Here is a 23,138-nt window from a genome sequence, read left to right as displayed (position 1 = left end):
ACAACCTGGAATTTTTTGCTCTGTCTCAGCGCCATATTACAATGGACTGTGCATTCCCCAGAAAGGGAAACCAGAATTTGCTGTCTAAATAACAGTGATGATAATGGCCCTTTCTGTTACTCGTATGTATTTATGTGGCTGGGATGATGGCACAATGGTTGTTGCTGCTGTCTTACAGCACCAGGATGCTGGGTTCAATTCCCAACTTGGGTCACTGTCTGTGAATCGAACCCAGGTCCCTGGAGCTGTGCTAACCACTGTGGTGCTGTAGTAAAGCAGCATTGATGAGATTGGCATTCAAGTGGTAATTTGATTTTTTGACTCACCATGTGTCTTGTTTGCTTGGGACTCAGAACTCTTCACTGAAGTAAGATACTGATTGTGATAACTTTAATGCTGTTTGTGAGCTGCTACTTGTTTAAGTGTACAGATTCCAGGAGAATGGCTGCCTCTTGGTATTTGCACTAATTGATTTGAACTCCCTGCTCCTGACATAAACATTCAATGCATGAAGGTGTGGATATGAAAAGTAGTTTGCATCAAAGCAAATATAAATATACATTGTTATGAAAAAAGCCCTCACTTGTCCTGGATCTGCTTTACCAACCTCTAACTGAGGAGAAATCAGTGTAGAAGCTGACTGACCCTTTCTATATTCTCATACACCAGGAATCAGGGAATTATAACAGAAATTAGATTATGTTATCATAGAATCATAGAATCCCTCCAGTACAGAATTAGACCATTCGGCCCATTGATTCTGCACTGTCCCACCCAGGCCCTATTCCAGTAACCCTGCATATTTGCACTGCTTAGTCAATTTAGCATGGCCAACTCAGCCTAACCCAAACATCTTTGGAGTGTGGGAGGAAACAGGAGCACCCAGAGGAAACACATGCAGACATGGGGAGAATGTGTAAACTCCACACAGACAGTGACTTGGGACTGGAATTGAACCCAGGTCCCTGGTGCTGTGAGGCAGCAGTACTTGCCACTGTGCCGCCCCATATTCGAATGCACCAGCAAAACTCCTCATTGTTACAGGGATTTGACACCCCATCTATATCACTGAACATTCTGTGTATAATCTGGATCACCTGCTTAATTGACTCAATGTTGTATGTGCACAGTTCATGCGCAGCAGGACTGCATCTTTGCCCTGTTGACTGTGAACTTTTATCAGAGGGAGATTGACCCACAGGCAGTGGCAAAGGTGCATTGCTGGGATTTGGGGTGTTTTTGTCTTCTTATCAGGTGCAGCCAGACCCTTTTGAAAGAAATAATAAGAACGAAATACTGCGATGCAGGAAACCTGAAATAAAAACAAAACCCAACAAGTTCGGCAGCATCTGTGGAAAACGAAACGGAGTTAACGTTTCAAGTCCATACAACTCTTTTTCAGCACTGGATTTTGGTGGCTCCCTTGACACCAGTAATGTCTTGTTCACTTTACAACGGAACCCTCTTTACTAAATGATGAATGAGGGGAAATTGACCTCAATAGATGTATTCAATCCAACAGTTGAACGGATGACTGTTGCTCTAATTAAACATTATAGAAAGAATTGAGTTGCCTAATGATGAAGCTATATGATGACATTTAAAATGATTTGGATACAGATGTTCCACACATAACAATGATGGGGTGGTCATTTAAACTTTTGAATGAAAATATAAAATGGCTGGTACCAGTTTCGCCATCTGTTGTACACCACACCTGATCTTCATTTCCATTCCAGTCAATATTTTTAAAGCGTGCAACCTATTTTGTTCCAGTCAATAATGTTCCATGAGATTATTTCCCATGATTTTCCACTCTGTTGTTTGCTTCAATTGACCAGTGATTTTGTGAGAGACATGGAGAAACATATTGCTGCCTAATTTAAAAACAAATTGGGACTGGCTGACACGCAAGGCTGGAAATTCATTCCATGATTGGATTTTTAAAAAATTGTCCTTTGTACTTTGGTTTGGGTGATGGAATGAAAGTCTCTTTCTTTTCTCCCCTGATAAATGGTGTTACACGTGGCTCTCTGACATTAGGCAGGATACATTCAAGAAAACTAGCATAACTGAGTTCCTCCTCTGGGACCCTCTAAACATAACCCTCAGTACTTCTTCATCCTGGACCACAGTGTATTTGTTGCAGATGTTTTCTAACTATCAAGCTGAGTAAACAAGAATGCATACAGTTTATAAAAACAGATGCTATTGCTTGCAATTGGAGGGTGAAATCCATATAAGTTACAAGAGCCAAAGTGTTGAAAAAATGAAGTGTGGTGTTCATTCCACTACCACCAACTTTGGGTTCTGAGTAACTTTCTTGGAGGAACCAGAAACATATTATTCCTTTACAAATTTGAGTCAAAGTCTTAAGATTCATTAATTAAGGTTCATTGCATTTGGACAAGATCTTCTAGATTCTTTGCCAGCTGTTTTCTAGGCATTGGATAGAATGCTTGCAGAGGTTTTCTTGATTTTTTTTGTTGCAGTTTTGGAATGAGTTGAGCGTAAACCTTGTCTCCATCGTCATAACTGAATTTATGGCAGGGAATCAGGAGAACACAGATATGCTATCTTGTTGACCCTATCTGTGTCAGAACACTTGTTCATGTCTTTGCTGTATCTCTCACTCTGTTCACATCTTCACTCTTGTTTTTTAATCCATGTTCCTCTACATTGTCATGTCACTATCTATGTGCTTGCACATGTTCATGTTTTTGTGTCCAAATTTCTCTCCATTTCTTTGTTTGCATCAAACTGTTTTTTCCCCTAAAAGTCACTGAGAGGCAGATTTTCAATGTTGTTGTCTGGGTGTTAATATGGCAGAGTAGAAACCATGTGTGTTATAGAAGATGCCCAATTTTCATTCCACTTAAAATGCCAATGGGGCATTTTCTGTAAGGTGAGGACAATGCATTGCACCATGCGGCACAGGTGAGAATCGAGCCCAGAATCTTCTAGAATAATAGTTGCATAGATACCAGGCACCTTCCAGTGAATCACTCATGTGGCTTTTCTTCATGTATTTGCCCAGCCAGTGAACACAGGTAAAGCGCCTCAAATACAGTATTCTCAGGATTGAGGTCAGGCGGATTTTGGATATTGCCAGATTTGGGGTCAGGACATTTGGGCTGTGGGAAGTTCAGGTCAAACCAATTTGGGTGGGGTTGAGGGTCACTCAGTGTGCGGGATAGAGGAACATGTGAAATAGCGACTTCAGTAACTAGTTTGGAGCCCACCATACCAACGCAGCACCTAATCAAGTTGTCCAATTTTTAAAAAATTTACCCAATTAGAATTGATCCACAGGATTGTCATTAAAAATGCCCAGTTTTTAGATACTGCCAGTTTTCAGCTAATCAGATTTGAGGTACTTTACCTGTATTAGCTGGCTATTTGACCATGCCAGAATTACCTGAGTATAGATATCTCAGACGGCTGTGAGGCTGGAAATTATTACAGAGATAAGGAAGGGGGGCACAAGAGGTGTGATCTTACCTGCCATTCACACCATGCCCCATGCACCACTGTGGCGGAATGGGAAAATCCCACCGGTGTGAACTGCAGTGACATTCCAGCCAAGGAAAGGATTTGAAAAGAAGGATGAGAATTTTAAATTGGGGCATGGCCAGATTGGAAGCCACCATACAGAGTACATTGACAGCAGGAAAGATCTTGTTAGCTTTAGTTGCTCAATAATCCCTTTTTCTTTATCACAGAATCTTATGGCAAAGGCTCTCTATGACAACAAAGCAGAGACGCCTGATGAGCTTGCCTTCCGTAAAGGAGACATCCTGACCGTGATAGATCGGAATGTCAAAGAAAATGAAGGATGGTGGCGATGTTCCCTTCATGGACGGCAAGGTATTGCCCCAGGAAACCGCCTGCAGCTGCTCACTGGATCACAGTACGACATCCCATCTCTGTACTCCTCATCCTACTCAACACAGTGCAGGCCCACTCAACAAAACATTTACCAGGCGCCAACAAGTCATCATCAACGTTCGCCCTCAGCTCCTAGCTCTGGGTCGAGAGATAGTGCCTACCAGGTACCGTCCACACCCCAGTCACACAGCCAGATCTACCAAGTGCCAAAGCCGACTACTGAACTTCATGGTGACAGAAGGCAGACACCTCCTAGCCAGGTAAGAGCCTCGTCTTCTACATCCAACTTCTTTCTTCAGGCCCCTTCTCCTGACTGAGAGTTGGATGCAATGGTGTATCAGTTGTAAGGTGTATGCAACAGCATTTTTGCGACTAGGTTTCATTGCTGACAATGGGCCAATACTCAGTAAGCTTCTAATGGTGTCCGCTTTTTAGGATCATCCTCTATCATCATTCCAGACTTCATGCACCATCCCCTATTTATATCAGATAATGCTGATGATACCCTCACTTAGTTTAGCCCATCAGCTGGGGTGAGGTAGCAGGGTATGCTCTCTCATGTGCATTATCAGCTGTTCTCACTTATTCCTTTGGTTGGACTTGTCGCAGTACTTTCTGCTGTTTCTAGCCAAATTCCAAATATGTAGTAAGAATGAGGACAGATAAAGCAAAGCTGCTGAAAACAGAGCAAAGGAGAAATATGTGAGAACTGAGCACGCTGGGGGTCACCAATGATCCTTACTCACATTCAAAACTGTAGTGTGTGACAGGCAATGACTTAGAGGTACTAGTCCTGTCACAGAAATCCCCAAAATGCCTGAAATCTGACATTACAGAGTTGGAAAGCAGGTCCATTTGTAGAAGGATCTCATTGAAGCATTGTAACCATTCACCAGCAGTATCACCATCCGAAGAAGCAGCTGATCCAAATACTGTAACCATTCACCAATCCCCATGTTTCCCTCTGAAGGCAATGGTGCAGAGGGACCTCGGGATCCTTGTGCATGAGTCGCAAAAACCCAGCCTGCAGGTGCAGCAGGTGGTCAGGAAGGCGAATGGGATGCTGGCCTTCATAGCGAGGGGGATTGAATATAAAAGTAGGGAGGTCTTGCTGCGGCGTATAGGGCATTGGTGAGGCCGCAGCTGGAGTACTGTGTGCAGTTTTGGTCGCCGTACTTACGCAAGGATATTTTGGCCTTGGAGGGAGTGCAGAGGAGGTTTACTAGGCTGATACCGGAGTTGAGGGGGTTGAGCTATGAGGAGAGGCTGAATAAACTAGGCTTGTACTCGTTAGGGTTTAGAAGAATGAGGGGAGATCTCATTGAGACATATAAGATGATGAATGGGATGGATAGGATAGAGGTGGAGAGACTCTTCCAGCTCAGAAAGGACAGTAGGACTAGGGAGCACAGCCTCAAGATAAAGGGGGGGCGGTTTAGAATGGAGTTGAGGAGGAACTTCTTCACTCAAAGGGTGGTGAATCTCTGGAATTCTCTGCCCGTTGAAGTGGTGGAGGCTGCCTCGCTAAATATTTTTAAGAAGCGGGTTGATGGGTTTTTGATAAGCGAGGGGATTAAGGGTTATGGGGAGAGGGCGGGAATGTGGAACTGAGCCACGACAGATCAGCCATGATCTTATTGAATGGCGGGGCAAGCTCGAAGGGCTAGATGGCCTACTCCTGCTCCTATTTCTTATGTTCTTATGTAAGTACCTTTTATATAGTGAGGGGAGTGAACACTGTAACTTTGTAGTTTGGTGGCCTGACAATCTTGTTCAGGCAAAGGAGAGAGAATAAGACAAACATTTTAAAATTCTTCTGTACTCTTGGGCTTGTGGTGCATTTCTGTGTTCATCAACCAGCATCAACCAAGAGCAAATCATTGTGCAGTAGGTGCTAAGGATGACGTTATAAATTAGTAACTGGCAGAAATGCTGCTCTGTTTTCAGCAGCTTTGCTGTACCTGTCCTCATTCTTACTAGATATTTGGAATTATGCTAGAGACAGCTGAAAGTGCTATGACAAGTCCAACTGCTGCCATTTCTGGTTCTTATGGGCATCCTTAATAAGCATTGCCACAACTGGCTATACCCCCTGGATAATATACAGGAACTGAAATTAGATTGTGTTACCTAGCATTGGAATTCATTTTCAGTGACTGGAGATGGCCCTCCACACTATCCTCCTAGCATTTACTTCAGATAGTCTGGAAATTACCAAGTCAGCATTTAGGGCTTGTGTCTGATGTCTGGTTGAGCTTTGCAGTTTCTGCTTAGTCTAAGGTTTAACTTAAATTGACTTGATAACAATTGACCATTAATATTTGTTTTGGTGTCTGTGCACCTACCTGCCCCACCTACTATGTTGTGGGGAGGAGGAGGGGGCAGCTTGGGGGTGAGCAGGAAGATGGTGAACTTGCCACCCCTGTGTTTTATGTGCCTCTCCCACCCCCACCCCCCTCCCTCCAACTGAAAACAATCCTGACAGGGGGCCCAAAAAGCTAGCCCTTTGCACAGAGAGGAACAAATTTTGTTTTTGTCATTTCTATATCAAGGGAAATATAGCTCTCCGCACACAGTCTCCTCATCAGAGGTATATAAAATCACATGGCTCAGAGCTCTTGTCTGGTTGGTAGTTAATCCAGTGAACCGCTCCTGGGAAAGGGACATTAAATTGTAGGCCTCTCATACATGGAAAGACGGAGAATGAGGTGAGACCTAATAGAGGTATACAAAATTATGAAGGGTATAGGTGGGAAGCTTTTTCCCAGGTTAGAGGTGACGATCACGAGGGGTCACGGGCTCAAGGTGAGAGGGGCGAGGTTTAACTCAGATAACAGAGGGATGTTTTTCATACGGAGCGTGGTGGGGGCCTGGAATGCACTCCAAGTAGGGTGGTGGTGGAGGACATGCTGGCATCGTTTAAGACTTACCTGGATAGTCACATGAGCAGACTGGGAATGGAGGGATACATACGAATGGTCTAATTGGACCAATGAGCGGCACAGGCTTGGAGGGCCGAAGGGCCTGTTTCTTATGCTGTACTGTTCTTTGTTCCTTGTTTTTTGTACATCCCAAAAATGCACAAGTAGAATAAGGACTGGCTATTGCGGAGATGCACTTCGATCGAAGGGGAAGTGAGGTTTATTTATGGGTTAGATGCTGAACGTGGGAAAATATCTGCAGTTAAAACTGAGAAGCTCAGCAATAGTGTCAGAATGTTTGTCCTTCCTCCATCTCTAATTCTCCAGTGCTGAGTGTGCTTCACCATTCTCTTCATGGTGTATCAGCAACATTAGTCTGATGTTTTTCCCCATGGAGCAGGGATAGTGCTGATACTAAAAGTCTATTTTAATTTACTCATTCCCATCAGTTAAATTTAAGGCAACGATAGCCTAAGGGACTGAAGTAATGCTTATTATATGGTGCTAAACATTCTTGACAAGCAAGTAACAGGTTAGTTCTGTAGCGTGGGCTGAGTTAACTGAAGCAGCTGTAGGAGGATTTGACTGCGGCGCTCCTCGTGGGGAGGTCGACGGTTGAGGATGGGGTGACGGTGGCCTTCACAGTTGAATTGTTGGCCACACGTGAAGAACTGAACCCAAGCAGGAGTCTATGTCTCCAGGAAGGAGTGGGAGGAAATGAACATTAAGGGAGTAAATATGCTTCACTTGCTTTCCCAGCATCACTTCACTCAAACGTACTCACTTTCCTCTTCCCACACATGTCAACACTGGACAACACATTCACATTTCCACACTAAACTGGAAACGTGTTCTGGAACTATGGTGTCCTGGGAATGGGATTGGAGGATTTTAATAACAGGGTCTGTGCGTTGAAAGATCATTGCTCATTCTCTCTGGGAATTTTTCAACCGTTTCTTGGAGATGGTTGGAATTTCCTGCTTGTACAAACTACTAACAGCTGAATCTTTGGGAGACCGGTATCCATGTAATTACAGGACATTTGAAATTGTAGGAATCAGTTCATCCCTGATCACAGTATCATTCTAAAACCCTGATAACAAGTTCATTCAAAACCCTGATGGCAGATCCATTCAAAAAACCCTGATAACAAACCCATTCTAAAGTCTTGGTAACAAGTCCATGTAAACAGGCTGCCAACCTGGAGATCTATTGGAATTCTAGTGATCTCCCACTGTCTGTCTGGCAGAAGACTGGGTGATTTAAGTGGAAGATGCCACGAACCCATTGTACTTAGGTCACTGCTGCATCTGGAACTAGAATAGAACCTGTTTTTCACTTATGAGCCTCAGTGTTGTTAGATAGTGAATCACCAGACCAGGGGTCCACATGCAGCTCATCTGGATTCTCAGTGTGGCCCATGAGACGTTTTGTTGACCGTTGTCCACACGCAGGGTTGTCACACTCTGCTGATTTCAGTCTGTGTAGTTTTTTCCTATCAGTATAAAGTGAAGTGAGGTGCATGGTGATTGCTCACAATGTTGACTGAAAGCCGTGCACTGCCTTTGTGTCCAAAGTTTAAATCTGTTTTTGTTTTTAACCATTTGAAGTTCTATTAATGATAACTCTATTAATAGTTGATGATAGTTCTGTTAATATATAGATGAGTAAGCATAAATGTTTGGCATGCATTTAATCTTATACACAGGGTCATGGTTAGTGAAAAAACCAGATTTCAATCTTGTGGCTCATTGAGATGAAGAAGGGCCACTCAATGCAGCCACTCACTAGCCTAGGTTATCACTGCCATAAACCAAGTGGAGGCTTCATCTTTCCCCGGTTCATTACAAAACCAGTGTAGTGCTGGAGGCCAGAATATTAAGTAACTCTAGTTGGGGTTAAGTGAGCTCCACTATGGGATGGATGGAGAGCAAAGTCCAGGCCTTGATCCCTGGTGACTGATAATATTTTTATTTCATAAATATACTTCTCAACTGACCCTTTCTGAGAGCAGATGTTTGAAATTGCGGGTGGAGGTCAGCACTGGAAGGCTCTAGGGGCACTTACAGAGGGAGTAGGAGCAACAGTAGGCCAGTGAGCCAGCCCTGCCATTCAATAAGATCATGGCTGATCTGACTGTGTGGCCTTAACTCCACTTCCATTCCTGCCCCCCCCATAACCCTCCACTCCCTCATAGATCAAAAATTCATCCCTGAATATATTAAAGGATCCAGTCTTCACAGCACTCTAGGGTAGAGATTTCCAAAGATTAACGGCCCCCTCTGAGAGAATAAATTCCTGCTCATTCTCATCTTGAATGGGAGACCCCTTGTTTTTAAATTGTGCCCCCAGTTCATGATTCCCCCACAAGAGGAAACATCCTCCCACTTTCTACCCTGTAATGCCCCTCAGAATTGTATCTGTTTCAATAAGATTTCCTCTCAGTCTTCTCAACTCCAGTAAGTGGAAACCCAACCTGCTTAACTTTTTCTCATAAAACAAGCCCATTAAACCAGAAATTAGCCAATTTATTAAAACTATACATAGGATGTTTGTGCCAACATAGTCCTTGGAACAATGAAGTGTAGATTTTCAGGGGGGCCACCCTCCTTGAGCAAAAGGAATGCTGGTAAATTCTGTCCTTCTCCAAGTGGGGGAAGAGGTACAGACTCACCTTGTCACAGTTGACTTCATTGGCGTCACGTGCAAGGGTTGGGCATATCCATACTTTTCATGCCATCTTTGAAGAATAGCTTGAAAGAAATGGGAAGTTTATTCCTCTTCTAGGGTCATCTGCAATTTGACAGCATGTTATTTGTGTACGGCAGTGTAGAGGATTAGTAATCCAGGAAACGCGAGTTCAAAATCCACCACGGTGTTGGAGAATTTGAGTTCTGTTAAATACGCTGAATGTATTTTTTAAAAATGCATTTACACAGTGCTTTTTACAACCACCAAACAAAGCACTCAACAGCCAAATAACTTCTTTTGAAATGCAGTCGCTCCTGTAACGTAGGAGATGTGGCAGCCAATTTCTGCACAGCAAGCTCCCACAAACAGCAATGTGATAATCTGCCTTTGTCACATTGATCGAGCCCCCTTCCCCTCCTCAGCATCTAATTCAAAAACCAGCAGCACTGATGGTGCAGTGTTCCCTCACTGTATTACCAGTCTTCATTTTTGGTACTGATACCCTCAAGTGGGTCTTGAGACTCAGAAGCTGGGATCAGGGGAAATGGTTATGAAGCTGTTGGCTCAATACTAGGAAGAATGGCAGCCCTGTATTTACCTTGTTTGGCCTAGATGTGACCCCAGACCGCACCATGTTGACTTTAACTGTCACCCGATGTGGCCTACTGAGCAACACAATTTTATCACACTGCTTGAAGTGTTTCAAGAATACGGGCCATTATCACCTTCTCAGGTTCACTAAGGGTGGGTAATAAATGCTCGCAGTGGCCTTCCAGCCGCTCTTTCATCACCGTGTTATGCTGGGACCTTGTCCTGCCAATGAGATGTGCCCTATCCTGGCTGCATTTGTGGCTGTAGAAATAATTGCATCAACTGGGTGCTGTCTTGTGCTGAGTGCTGGTACAGGCTGTGGTTACGCAATTCCTCATCTTGTTGGTCCCAATACAATGGACATCTTCGTTTAACAGATGTGTAAAGTTCCTGATCACTGCTATAGAGCAGAGGCCATACAGGCCCTGTGGCTAGTATTTCACAGTAAGAAGTCTCACAACACCAGGTTAAAGTCCAACAGGTTTATTTGATAGCAAAACCCACTAGCTTTCAGAGCGCTCTGATCTTTGGGTAAGCATTCTCCAAGGTGGCCTTCAGAACACATGACAATGCAGAGTCGCTGAGCAGAGACTGATAGCCAAGTTCCGCACACATAAGGACGACCTCAACCGGGATCTTGGGTTCATATCGCACTATCTGTAATCCCCACAACTTGCCTGGGCTTGCAAAATCTCACTAACTGTCCTGTCTGGAGACAATACACATCCCTTTAACCTGTGCTTAACCCTCTTTCCACTCACGTTGCTTGTATTTTTAAGACTTGATTACCTGTAAAGACTTGCATTCCAATCATTATTTTGTAAATTGAGTTTGTGTCTTTATATGCCCTGTTTGTAAATAGACTTCTCACTTAGCTGACGAAGGAGCAGTGCTCTGAAAGCTAAGTGGCTAGTGCTACCAAATAAACATGTTGGACTTTAACCTGGTGTTGTGACATTTCTTATTCTGTTTATCCCAGTCCAACGCCGGCATCTCCACATCATGGCTAGTATTTCAAACATAGTTAATTAGCTGTGAGTTAGTGTCTAGCATTTTAATGACACAAATACCAGCAAAAAGTACATCACTGAAGGTAATTTTCTCCTCTGTCTGTAATTTGGAAAGGGCATATTGTGTGTATTGGAACCTTGGCTTTGTGAATAAAAGAGTGCAGGGCAGATAGACATCAGGACCGGGTTGTAGAGCACATTTTCTGATCACTTCTCCCTCCCTCCTCCCAGCACCTTGAAAATTCAACACATATCCACCGGGAAAGTCTCAGTTTGAATGGAAAAAGGTTTTGTTTGAATTGATTTGATTGGCAGATCCAGTTCAGTCCCTGGCTGTGCTGTGCTGTGCCTGATAAGTATTCTTTGCCCCTTACCGAGGGCCCACTTATCCCACTTGGTTACACATTAGGCTTTAGTTGGTTATAAGCACAGCATAGCCACAATTTTTTTTAAAAAGGGACTCTTGTTTAAATGGAAATTGTGGCTCTAGTTCAGATGCTGACTCTGGATAATTGTTATCGAGTCATAGGTCGCAATCTTATGAAAAGAAATCGAAGTGCCAATCAAGCGAGAAAATGGGGGAGTTTTGGATAAGCTTGAAAATGGATAATCTTCTTCCTGTCGCTTTTTTGGACAGAAGTGCAATTCTCATCAGTTGCGGGGGAGCCTAAGCTTGCCAGTGAAGTCAGTTGCGTGCTGCTTATGGCGTCATTGCAGTGAACTGAGAGACCTCCAATCTCAGCCCCCTCCCCAAGACCCCTCCAGAGACATTGCTGACCCAGCCCACCACCACTAACCCCAGTCTCACATGAGTCGGGACATCAGGGCATATCTGAACGGGTGTGATCGACGTGGGGTACACAAGGGGGGTGAGCGGCAGGTAGAACGCAAGGTGGGGGGTGTGATTGGCGGGGCAGGGGTGGGAGACTGGCACAGAGAGCAATCGGCAGGTTGGAGGGGGATACAGTGAATGATTGGGCCGGTAATCGGCAGGGGAGGGTGATTGCAGAGGGTGGGTCCTGTTTGAGGTCCCATCGGGAGGGTCCCAGATATGCCCTGATGTCCCGACTCATGTGAGACTGGGGTTAGTGGTGGTGGGCTGGGTCAGCAATGTCTCTGGAGGGGTCTTGGGGAGGGGGCTGAGATTGGAGGTCTCTCAGTTCACTGCAATGACGCCATAAGCAGCACGCAACTGACTTCACTGGCAAGCTTAGGCTCCCCCGCAACTGATGAGAATTGCACTTCTGTCCAAAAAAGCGACAGGAAGAAGATTGCATTTTCAAACTTATCCAAAACTCCCCCATTTTCTCGCTTGATTGGCACTTCGATTTCTTTTCATAAGATTGCGACCTATGACTCGATAACAATTATCCAGAGTCAGCATCTGAACTAGAGCCACAATTTCCATTTAAACAAGAGTCCCTTTTTAAAAAAAATTGTGGCTATGCTGTGCTTATAACCAACTAAAGCCTAATGTGTAACCAAGTGGGATAAGTGGGCCCTCGGTAAGGGGCAAAGAATACTTATCAGGCACAGCACAGCCAGGGACTGAACTGGATCTGCCAATCAAATCAATTCAAACAAAACCTTTTTCCATTCAAACTGAGACTTTCCCGGTGGATATGTGTTGAATTTTCAAGGTGCTGGGAGGAGGGAGGGAGAAGTGATCAGAAAATGTGCTCTACAACCCGGTCCTGATGTCTATCTGCCCTGCACTCTTTTATTCACAAAGCCAAGGTTCCAATACACACAATATGCCCTTTCCAAATTACAGACAGAGGAGAAAATTACCTTCAGTGATGTACTTTTTGCTGGTATTTGTGTCATTAAAATGCTAGACACTAACTCACAGTTCAGAACTCCCCCCTCCAGAGCTCTCCCCTTCCCTTCCCTTTGCAGAGTTTCCTCCCACTACATGGTAATCATGTTATTAATATTTAAACCAGCTTGGTGTCCTTTATGAGCGTGAAGCCAATCTCGCCAGTTAAGCAGGGCCAGTAAAGTTTCTGGCAGTGAAAACCCGTTCATGCCTGATGCAAACCGGATCTCACTCAATCTTATCAGCTGGCTGTGCTGACTGACCAGTGCAGTGAGCCGGTAAGGTTGTGGTCAGAGAGTTGTACAGCTCAGAAAGAGCCCCTGTGGCCCATCGTGCCTACACTGACCACCAAGCACCTATCGATTCTAATCCCATTTTCCAGCACTTGGTCCTTTTTCCCATGGATTTTAGAAGGAAGGTGTTGACAGAAACTAACTTGAAATCTTTCTCATGGTGAGGAAATCAGTATATGTCAGTGTCAACTTAGTCATACGATGATTCACTTTGTGGCTTTTTGCTTCATCGTGTTGCAATGTCCTGTAACAGAAGCAGGTTGGCCTGCAGTGAATCGACACAGTTAACAGGGAGTGGGATTGGTTTCTGCAATGGTGGTGTGACTGAACATTAGTGGAGATCCCTGGGCTTTCTCATACTGATAATTAGTTGGCCTGATCGTTACTTCCCAGCTTGAATATTGTTCAAATCCTGCTGCAGGCTGGCAATTGGGTGATATTCAGTAGCACTGAGTAGTTTGCAAAATGCTGTGCATGGGATTTTCCTGTTCCTCATCCAGAAGGGATATTCTGGTTCTGCTGAAGGCAAGCCTCTGCGGTGGGTTCCCTGGTGGTGGGATGGGTGAGCCATGCAAACGGCGTTGACATTGGTGGGACCAGAAGATGCCAAGGCTGCTGAAAAGCACGCTTTGTGGGGGGAAGGCGTGGAAAATGCTGTCCATATGTACACGTATGTGTGTATCTGTATCTGTCAGTGCCTGTGTATGTTTGATTGTGAATGGAGATTGCAATGATTTCACTATTGACTATTTATAGCACGTTTAAAAGAATTTTTTTTAAACCACCTAAGGTTGATTAACCAGTCTGAGCTACAAGTGACTCCAGGCTCACAGCAAGATAGTTGACTCTTAAATGCCCTATGGCGTGGCCTTGTTTGACTGAAAGGCTGTTATCTGCTTTACTTATGCAGCGTCGTAGGGAGGGAGCACTCTATTGGCTGTGTAAACTGAAGAATTTCCTTTGAGGTTCTTTTCCGCTGGAGTGAAATAACTAGTGTAACTATAGTATGCTCAGCTGTTAGCAGTGAAATAACTAGCATAACTATCGCACGCTCAGCTGTCCTTGGACAAGTGTCCCAGGCAGTGCTGTGTGCACCTGTTAGTCTCTGTAAAGAATGCAGGATTTAAAGACCGTAGCCTTGTTTTAAAGGGCCTTTCAAGTCACACCGCTGTGTTTACAAACAGGCTGATTCACAACTTCAGTGTTAGCATGCGGTGCTGGAGATGTTTTTAATTTTAATCTCAGTTTGAGAGCAAGCTAATGTTAAAGGTACAAAATCAATTTTGTAACTTATTTTTTGTCAAATCTCTTCCCTTCCTGTCCTGAAAATAATCTCTTCTTGTTGAGGTCCAATCACCTTACCCAGATTTCATACTGGAAACTTACCATGAGAACCAGTGGGCTATTTGACTACTGCGTCATCACAGGCACATATCCTGTCCTGAAGCATGCAGCTAATATTAGTAATGCTTTAATTAAATGACAGGGGATAGATAGGGCCTACTCCTTCTCCTATATTCCTGAGTGTTTAAATCACTGCCTTGATTTACAATGCGCAGTATCCAGTTTGTGAATATTGAGTCCTCAAAGGGTTATTTTACTTTTGGAATGAAAGCAGCATAAATGAAAACTAAAACAAAACCTGGTGTTGTTTGATAGTTCCCCCACCTCCTTGTGAAGTCTGCTTTAAATATGGAGTGGTGATCTGCAGCTAGCGACCTCCAGCTGTTGGTCTGCAGCCCAGATGTTGAGGAGCAGAAAGGGAAGGATGCGCTTGGAGCCAGGATGTTTTTCGTTGCCAAACCCACTTCAACAAACCATAAATGGACAGGAAAGGTCCACAGAGTCAACCCATGGGAATAGCTTTGCACTGAGCAATTGGTTGCAGAGTGTAGCGACTGTAGCAAGCCATTACCTGGATAATTACTGAAGGGGAAAGGTAAAAGCAACTTGCATTTATGTAGGCTATTTAAAAACTTCAGGGCATGCCAAAGCTCTTTACTGCTAATGAACTTCTTATTGTAATGCAGTCGTCAATTTATAAACAACAAGTTCCCACAAACAGCAAAGGATGCCAAACCAGATCATTGCAACACACCACTTACTACACAAAATAAGAGCTCATGATGCAGCGGTAACATATTCACATGGATAGAAAAGTGCTTACTCAACAGGACACAGAGGATAAGGGTGAATGCTGGGGGCTTCAACTATTTACAATCTACATCAATGACTTGGATGAACTGATGCAGTGTATTTTTGCACAGAGATATGTAGGAGAATAGGTTGTGAAGAGGACATCAAGGCCTAAATTTTCACCCTTGAAGTGAGGAAAATTCCCAGCCTGCTTACCTTGGGTGTCTGCAAAGATGGGATCGTCAGTGTGTGCATTGCCTTATTCATGCCATCTCGTAGGAAACCCTACAGTGCAGAAAGAGGCCATTTGGCCCTTCGAGTCCACACTGATCACAATCTCACTCAGGCTCTGCCCCATATATTTTACCCACTAATCCCTCTAACCTGCGCATCTCAGGATATTAAGGGGTAATTTAGCATTGCCAATCAACCTAACCCACACATCTTTGGACTGTGGGAGGAAACCGGAGCACCCAGAGGAAACCCATGCAGACACGAGGACTGTGCTAACTCCACACAGACAGTGACCCGAGCCGGGAATCGAACCTAGGTCCCTGGAGCTATGCAGTAGCAGTGCTAACTGCTATGCTACCTCAGGCACCCCCTAACCACCCCCAATGGCCCCTCATGCTTCTTGTGCCAAGCTATGGAACTTTTATGCCCATTGATCTACTATATATTGTATAGAACTAATGAAGCTTATGGCCTCCATTGTATGTGTTAAAAACTTTAAAAATATAACTTGTTCACAATTTTCTACAATGTTAAAAGAAGTTATATACTTAGAAGGGAATAAAAATGTCAATCATTCAGACCTTTACAAGTGTCAATATCAGAAACCACAAGTTATTGAAACCACTTCACCTTGTGTAAATAAACATTGTGAAATTGACAGCAGAGATTGGAAAGCCTGAATTGTCAATCATGCAACATTTTCTCTGGGGTTCAGTTGTTTCAATAAAAGTAGTGGTTGTCGGGGCTCTCAGCCCACTCAGGAACCCCATAAATTGGCAGAAAGGTGCCAATTCTGGGATTCCTGACCAGATTTCTGTATTGGTAAAAATCAAAGCCAGAGTCTGCAGGGATAGATGGGTTGGTTATGTGAGTAGGCAAAAATTGGCAGTTGGGGTATAATGTGGGAAAATGTGAATTTGTCCACTTTGGCAGGAAGAATAGAAAAGCAGCAAATTATTTAAATGAAGCGATATTGCAGAATGCTGCAGTGCAGAGGGGTCTAGGTGATCTGATGCATGAATCACAGAAATTTAGTCTGCAAGTACAGTGAGTTATTAGAAAGGCAATGGAGTGCTGTTTTTTATTGCAAAAGGAATGGATAATAAATGAATATAATTATAGGGCATTGGTGAGACTACATCCTAAAAAAGAAAGGATATAATTGCATTAACAGCAGTTCAGAGATGGCCACTCACTCAACTCATGGTGGCACAGTGGTTAGCACTGCTGCCTTAGAATGCCAGGGACCTGGGTTCAATTCCAGCCTTGGGTAACTGTCTTTGTGGAGTTTACACGTTCTCCCCATGTCTGCGCTGATTTCCTTCAGGTGCTCCGGTTTTCTTCCACACTCCAAAGATGGATTAGCCATGCTAATTATGTGAAGGTGGGCGTTTTGACCTGGGTAAGATGCTCTTCAGAGAGTCAGTGCAGACTTGATGGGCTGAATGACTTCCTTCTGCACTGTAGGGATTCTATGGTTCAATGATTCAACTGATTCCTGGGATGTAGTGGTTGTCTTATGAAGACAGTTTGGGCCTTTATCCATTGAAGTTTAGTAGAAAGAGAGGTGATCTTATTGAAACATATAAGATCATGAGGAACTGGACAGTCTGGATGCTGAAAGGATGTGAGAGAATTTAGAACTATGGGACAAAATTTAAAAATAAAGGTTCTCCCATTTAAGACAGAGTTGAGAAGAATATTTTTTTCTCTGAGGGTCTTGATCTGTGGAACTCTCTTCTCCAGAGTGAATGTTTTTAAGGCAAAGCTATATATGTTCTTGACCAATGTAGAAGTTAAAGAGTAAGCTGGAAAATGGAGTTAAGGCCACAATCAGATCAGCCATGATCTTATCGAATGACAGAACAGGCTTGAAGGGCTGAATGGCCTATTCTTGCCCCTAATTTGTACATTCATGTGTTTCCAACTATTTGTTCAGGGATCAGTATTGGCCAGGAAACCAGGGGGAGGGGTGGGGGAGGAGAGGAAAGCTTCCCTGCTCCTTTGTGGAAATAATATCATGGGGCCTTTAATACTCTCCTGAGTGAACAATGGTACAAGCTCTCATCCTGCAGTCTCTGAGTTACAGTTATTGCTCCTGCAGTCTCTGAGTTAGAGTTATTGCTTTAAAGGTTAAGATTACAACAGTATGTGACAAGTAATTTAGTGCAATGGACTGGATGATAACTGCTCGTTTTCTCACCATGGGCCTCCCACAGCAACCCATGTGTCTGCTTTTTTTACATCAAATAATTCCACTGGAGAAATGAAGGATTCCATCTAGCAGCTTTGGCTAAGTATTCACATCTTCCCGTCTCCCTCTCCACCCTTTTCCACTGCAAATCCGGCCTGGCAGTGTGGTATTAGTAACTAAATGATTTTGAACAAAAAGCAGCTGAACATTGCAGTAAAGTTTTCTGTCTTCCAGCATAAAGTCATCATTAGCTTAGCACAGCAAGAATTGGGAATGACACTCAATTATGGTGTGTCACCTTCCCTTAATGGGGGCTGTGGCAAAGAGACCACTTATAGCACCCACCATTTGCTCCTTCTGTACGAACATAAGAACGAGGAGTAGACCATTCTGTACCTGAACCTACTCCATCATTCACTATGATAGTGGCCGATCTTCAGCTCAACTCCACTTTCTCATATCCCTTCTTTCCGAGCAAGTAGAATCTATCCCAGCCTTAAAATACTCAACAATGAGCTTCCAGAACCCTCTTGAATAGAGAATTGATTTGATTTGATTTATTATTGTCAAATGTATAAATAAACAGTGAAAAGTATTGTTAACTGCGAGCTATACAAAGTATACCTGTAATTGGCTGGATTGGTCCTGCTTGTTGTGGCCATACAGCCTGCAGCATTCAGCCATTTCTTGATATTACCTGGGTGAATTGATTTCATTGAATTCTGGAATCTGTAGATTAGTATTTCTGCTAAGCTGTGCAGATGTATGGTCATGCAGTAGGTATCGTAAAGGCTTTGTTTTAAGAGAAATAATGGGCGGAATTCTCCCAAAAAAATTCCAAGTGTCGAACTTGCACAAAAACTGGAGTGATTCATATTGGGTTTTTCAAGGTGGTTCAGAGAAGATTCTCTCACACTCTGTGCGCTGCTGAGCCCACCAGCCTGAATATCATTAAGTTTCAGGGGGCAGGGCCCATCTCTGCTGGAGAGGCTGAAAGCGCACTGAATGGCCACTGTGCTTGCACTGATCTGTCAATGCTGAGATTGGTGCATGTGCAGCGGCCCCGTACTGATGGTCTCCCAATTGCTGGCCAGCTTGATCGCTGGCCAGCCCCGCAAACCCTGCAATGCCAGCTCCCTGGCCTCCCTATGGCCCGATCACTGGCTCCCCAGTTCCCCATCCCACCATGGTCTCCAGAACCACACCCCGATCACCTCCCCCCAGAACAGTAACTCCCCTGCATTCTGAGCCTCCCCCCACAGTGTCAATGCCCCAACAGGCTGACCCCACCATATTACTTCCACCCCAGCCCATCCTGATCACTAGCTTCGCTCCTGTCCCCACCAATCCCTATGCAAGGTGGCAGTGGGACAGCCCCCCCCCGACCCTCCACTGGGGGCCCTGATTGCCCCCCACTTCACCCCAGCAGGGTCGAGCTGCTAGTTCCCTGAAAGTGGGGAGCTAGTGTAATCCCCACTGGAGTGAAATGTTCTGGCAGGGTGGGAGAGGCCTGCTGATCTCATTCAAATTATATGGAAAATATTAGTTAAGTCATTTCCGTGTCTCCCCAGTGATTTTGGACACGGAACAGATGTCGCCAGACATCCAGTGCTGGGAGACGCAAGAGGGATGCGAACGCTCACATAAACCAAGCAAATCAGTCACCGAAATCAGCACTGGGAGAATCGCAGCCAATGTGTTTTCAGTGTAGAATTAAGAAAACTGAACTAGGTCAAGCACTGAAACAAAATAGCCACCCATACAAATTCAATTTTAGCGGGGACAACTGCTCAGGAGAATGCTGGGATGAATCATCCGCTTGGTGCTTCTGGCTATAGATGGTTAAGGATGGAGGTGAGGAAAGAAGAAAAAGGGCAGGTCCATATTATTTTGAAGGTAGGAGAGGTTAAATGACATAGAGTTTCACTGGAATGGCGAGGAGACAGAGGACAGTGGAGCAAAACATTAACTAGGGGGTCACACTTCCTCCAGATAAAATATGTTGTGATAGGAACTTCTGTGGGTTCTGGATGTTCCTGCTTTTTCTGGTGCTTTGTTTAAGTGTGTCAGTGCTGTTTCTCTTCCTTACCCTGAATTGGAAAATATCGACTTTCCTTCCAATCTCCATCCTCTCTCACTTTCACATGGTCCATCTCCAACGTTTCATTTCCCTTCCTCGGCTTCTCTGTCTCCATTCTGGAGGTAGACTCTCAAACAATCTGCCCTCAGCTGTGTCCCTGAACTTCCTGTTGCCTATCATTTGAATTCTCTCACACTGACTTCCTTGTCCTAAGCTTCCTTGGGTTCTTCCATGAAACTCAATGCAAGCTTAAGGAATAGTCTTTCATTAACCTTCTATAGCCTTCTGAACCAGCACTGAGTTCAAAGGTGAAGCAATGGTATAGTGGTAATGTTGCTGGGCTGGTAATCTGGAGACCTAGGGTAATGCTCTGGGGACTTGGGTTCAAATCCCACCACAGGAGATGTTAAACTTTGAATTCAATAAAAATCTGGAATTAAAAATGTAATGGTATCCATGAAACCATTTTTGATTATTATAAAAACCCATCTGGTTCAATAATATCCTTTAGGGCAGGAAACCTGCCATCGTCACCTGGTTTGGCCTACATGTGACTCCAGGCACACAGCAATGTGGTTGATTCTCAACTTCCCTCTGAAATGGCGTAGAAACCATTTAGCTCAAGGGCAACTGGGGATGGAAAACAAAAGCTGGCCCAGACCCACATCTCGTGAATGAGTTAAAAAAAACAATTTCACGTTATTCTGCAACAACTACTGCCTTTGGTTTTGCCTTCTAGATATTCTGTTTTTCTCAATTGCGCCTCCTCTATCTGTGTCTACCTGTCCCATCACCATCCAATTCACCCTACACCATCACCTCTTTAATCAGTTAACCTTGTCTACTTCCCATCTGGTTATAAACCTTCCCCTTTATCACTTCCCCCTTTTCCTGTTTTGCTTTAAAAATGATTCATTTCCAAGTGCTTTTAGAAGTGAAATTCACAAATGACAGCAGCCAGTTTGTGCACACCAAGCTCCCACACGCCAATGACACATTGACACCAGATGTTCTATTTTTATGGTTGTGACTGGGAGATAAATGTTGTTGGAACTGTGCCGTGGGATCTCTGGTATCAAACTGACAGGACAAATGGGCTTTGTGGCTAATTAATTAATTAAATCTCTGCTGAAAGATGCCACTTCCGACAGTGTAGCACTCCCTTAGCACTGCAGTGAAGATTTTGGTCTAGATTTGGTCTAGATTTTGTGTTCAGGCCTCTGGCCTCACTGCCTTCACGCTCAAGAGGCTGGAGTGCTACCCATTGAGTCAAGTGGCTTGAACCTACCATTCAAATCAAGCCATGGAGAAACTTGTAGTCCCCAGTAGGATACTGTTTGCTCTTTTTAAAATATTTCCTATTTGCCCATTTCCCCATTAGGCTAGGGGCTGAATCTGACACATGGGGTTGACTTGGTTCTGACCTTCCGTTGTATGACATTTGGTCTCGGTGCCATCTCCATTTGGAAATGACTCCCTTTACTTCCCTCCCAAGAAGTTGCTTACCATACAGCTGCCAAGTAGAGTTTGACAATGGATGAAAATGGGTTGACAGTAAGTTGCAATGAGGAAATAAGAACTTTACAAATGGATACAGTTTATGAGAGTGGGCCAAAATGTAGTAGGTGGATAAATACATGAAGTCATGTATTTTGGTCGCAAAAATGGGAAGGCGACTTCTTATCTAAATGGGGACAGACTTCAGGGTGCTCCAGTGAAGAGGGATCTGGGCGTCCTCATTCATGGGCCACAGAAAACTAGCATGTGAATTTGGCAGATAATAAAGAAAGCGAATGGAATGTTGGCAATTATAGCTAAAGGAATAGAATATAAAGGTAAGGAAGTATTACATCAACTATACATGGCATTTGTGAAACCACACCTGGAGTATTGTGCACAGTCTTGGTTCCCTTACTTGAGGAAAGATGTAGTGGCATTGGAGGCAGTTCAGAGGACGTTCACTAGATTGATACCAGAGATGAGGGGTTTGTCGTATGAAAAGAGGTGGACAGTTTAGGCCCATATTCTCTGGAATTTAGAAGAATGAGGGGAGATCAAATTGAGGTATACAAGATGACAAAAGGTATGGATTAAGTAGACATGGAGTGGATGCTTCCTCCTGTGGGGCATTTTAGGATGAGAGGTCGTAGTCTAAGGATAAGGGGTAGCAAATGTAAAACAGAGTTGAGGAGAAGCTACTTCTCCCAAAGGGTTGTGAATCTGTGGAATTCACTACCCAAAGTGCAGTGGATGCTGGGACAGTGAGTAAATTTTAGGAGGACTTTGACAGATTTTTAATTGGTAATATGTTGAAGGGTTATGGGGAGAAGGAGGGAAAATGAGGTTGAGGAACATATCAGCCATGATCAAATGGCAGACCAGACTCAATGGGCTGAATAGCCTAATTCTGCTCCTATATCTTAAGGACTTATGGAATTATAAATGTAATTAATATGAAGCTCCATGGAACTTGGCCCATCCAGACTGGTGCAGACAATGAAGCAGGATTAAAGACATTAAAGACTCCTGGCCACATGACTCACTCCATTTCCCATTCTCATCCATTCCTGGCACCGTTCTCCTAGGCCACCTACTCCCAACAACCCAAAACTCAGCTATCGGAAAATAGAAAGAGCTTGGCTTTGGCACAGGAATGGAGTCTGTGAGGGATCTTGCACTTTTTTTTAAAGCAAGGATTTGTTCGGATAGATTTTGACTTTGGGCAGATGTATAAAATGGCTGATAGCAAGTTCCACATCCACCATTTTACATCTGTCAATAATTTATCTGCAGGATACGTGAAGTAGGCTTCCAATTCATTTCAAATCCGTTTTACACCATCGCACCAAGTCCACATCTACCCATAGTCATTATTTTAACCCAACTTGCCCAGAGGAGGCAAGGCTACTGACAGTGAAATTAGACAGGGGCAAAAGCTGATCACGCCATTACCTTGAGGAGTGGGCTTGATTAAAATGATCCGGTAGCAATTTCCCACCCAGATTTTAATCCACTTCACGTACCCATAACTATTCGACATTCTGTCAATGTTGGGCTTTACAGATCAAAATGCTGCCATCTCAGCAAACCAGGTTTGGAGTATACAACAGCAACTTGCATTTATGCAGCACCTTTAAAGCAGAAAATCATCCCAAAAGTGCTTTGCTGACAAGATTTGGCAACTTGGCCAACATGCCTGGATGTTAAGGAAGGACTTAATAAGGCAGGAGAGATGGAGAGAAACACAAATTCCAGAGCACCAGTATTGTCCAAAATGGGAC

General features: G+C 44.0%; 1 protein-coding gene across 1 annotated transcript in view; it reads left to right on the top strand.

Annotated features, from left to right (window-relative positions):
• The window catches only part of LOC145353730 (cas scaffolding protein family member 4-like), a 116,417-nt gene that overhangs the window by 68,920 nt on the left and 24,359 nt on the right, over positions 1 to 23,138 (top strand). The window contains exon 2 of the mRNA XM_080204498.1: positions 3,723 to 4,148. Within this exon, the coding sequence (XP_080060624.1) occupies positions 3,723 to 4,148 (426 nt within the window). The remainder of the gene's footprint in view (positions 1 to 3,722; positions 4,149 to 23,138) is intronic.

Source organism: Carcharhinus amblyrhynchos, chromosome 16 (genome assembly GCF_965287045.1).
Source record: "Carcharhinus amblyrhynchos chromosome 16, sCarAmb.v2.hapA, whole genome shotgun sequence".
Lineage (NCBI taxonomy): Eukaryota > Metazoa > Chordata > Chondrichthyes > Carcharhiniformes > Carcharhinidae > Carcharhinus > Carcharhinus amblyrhynchos.
This window is presented reverse-complemented; position numbering and strand designations above follow the sequence as displayed.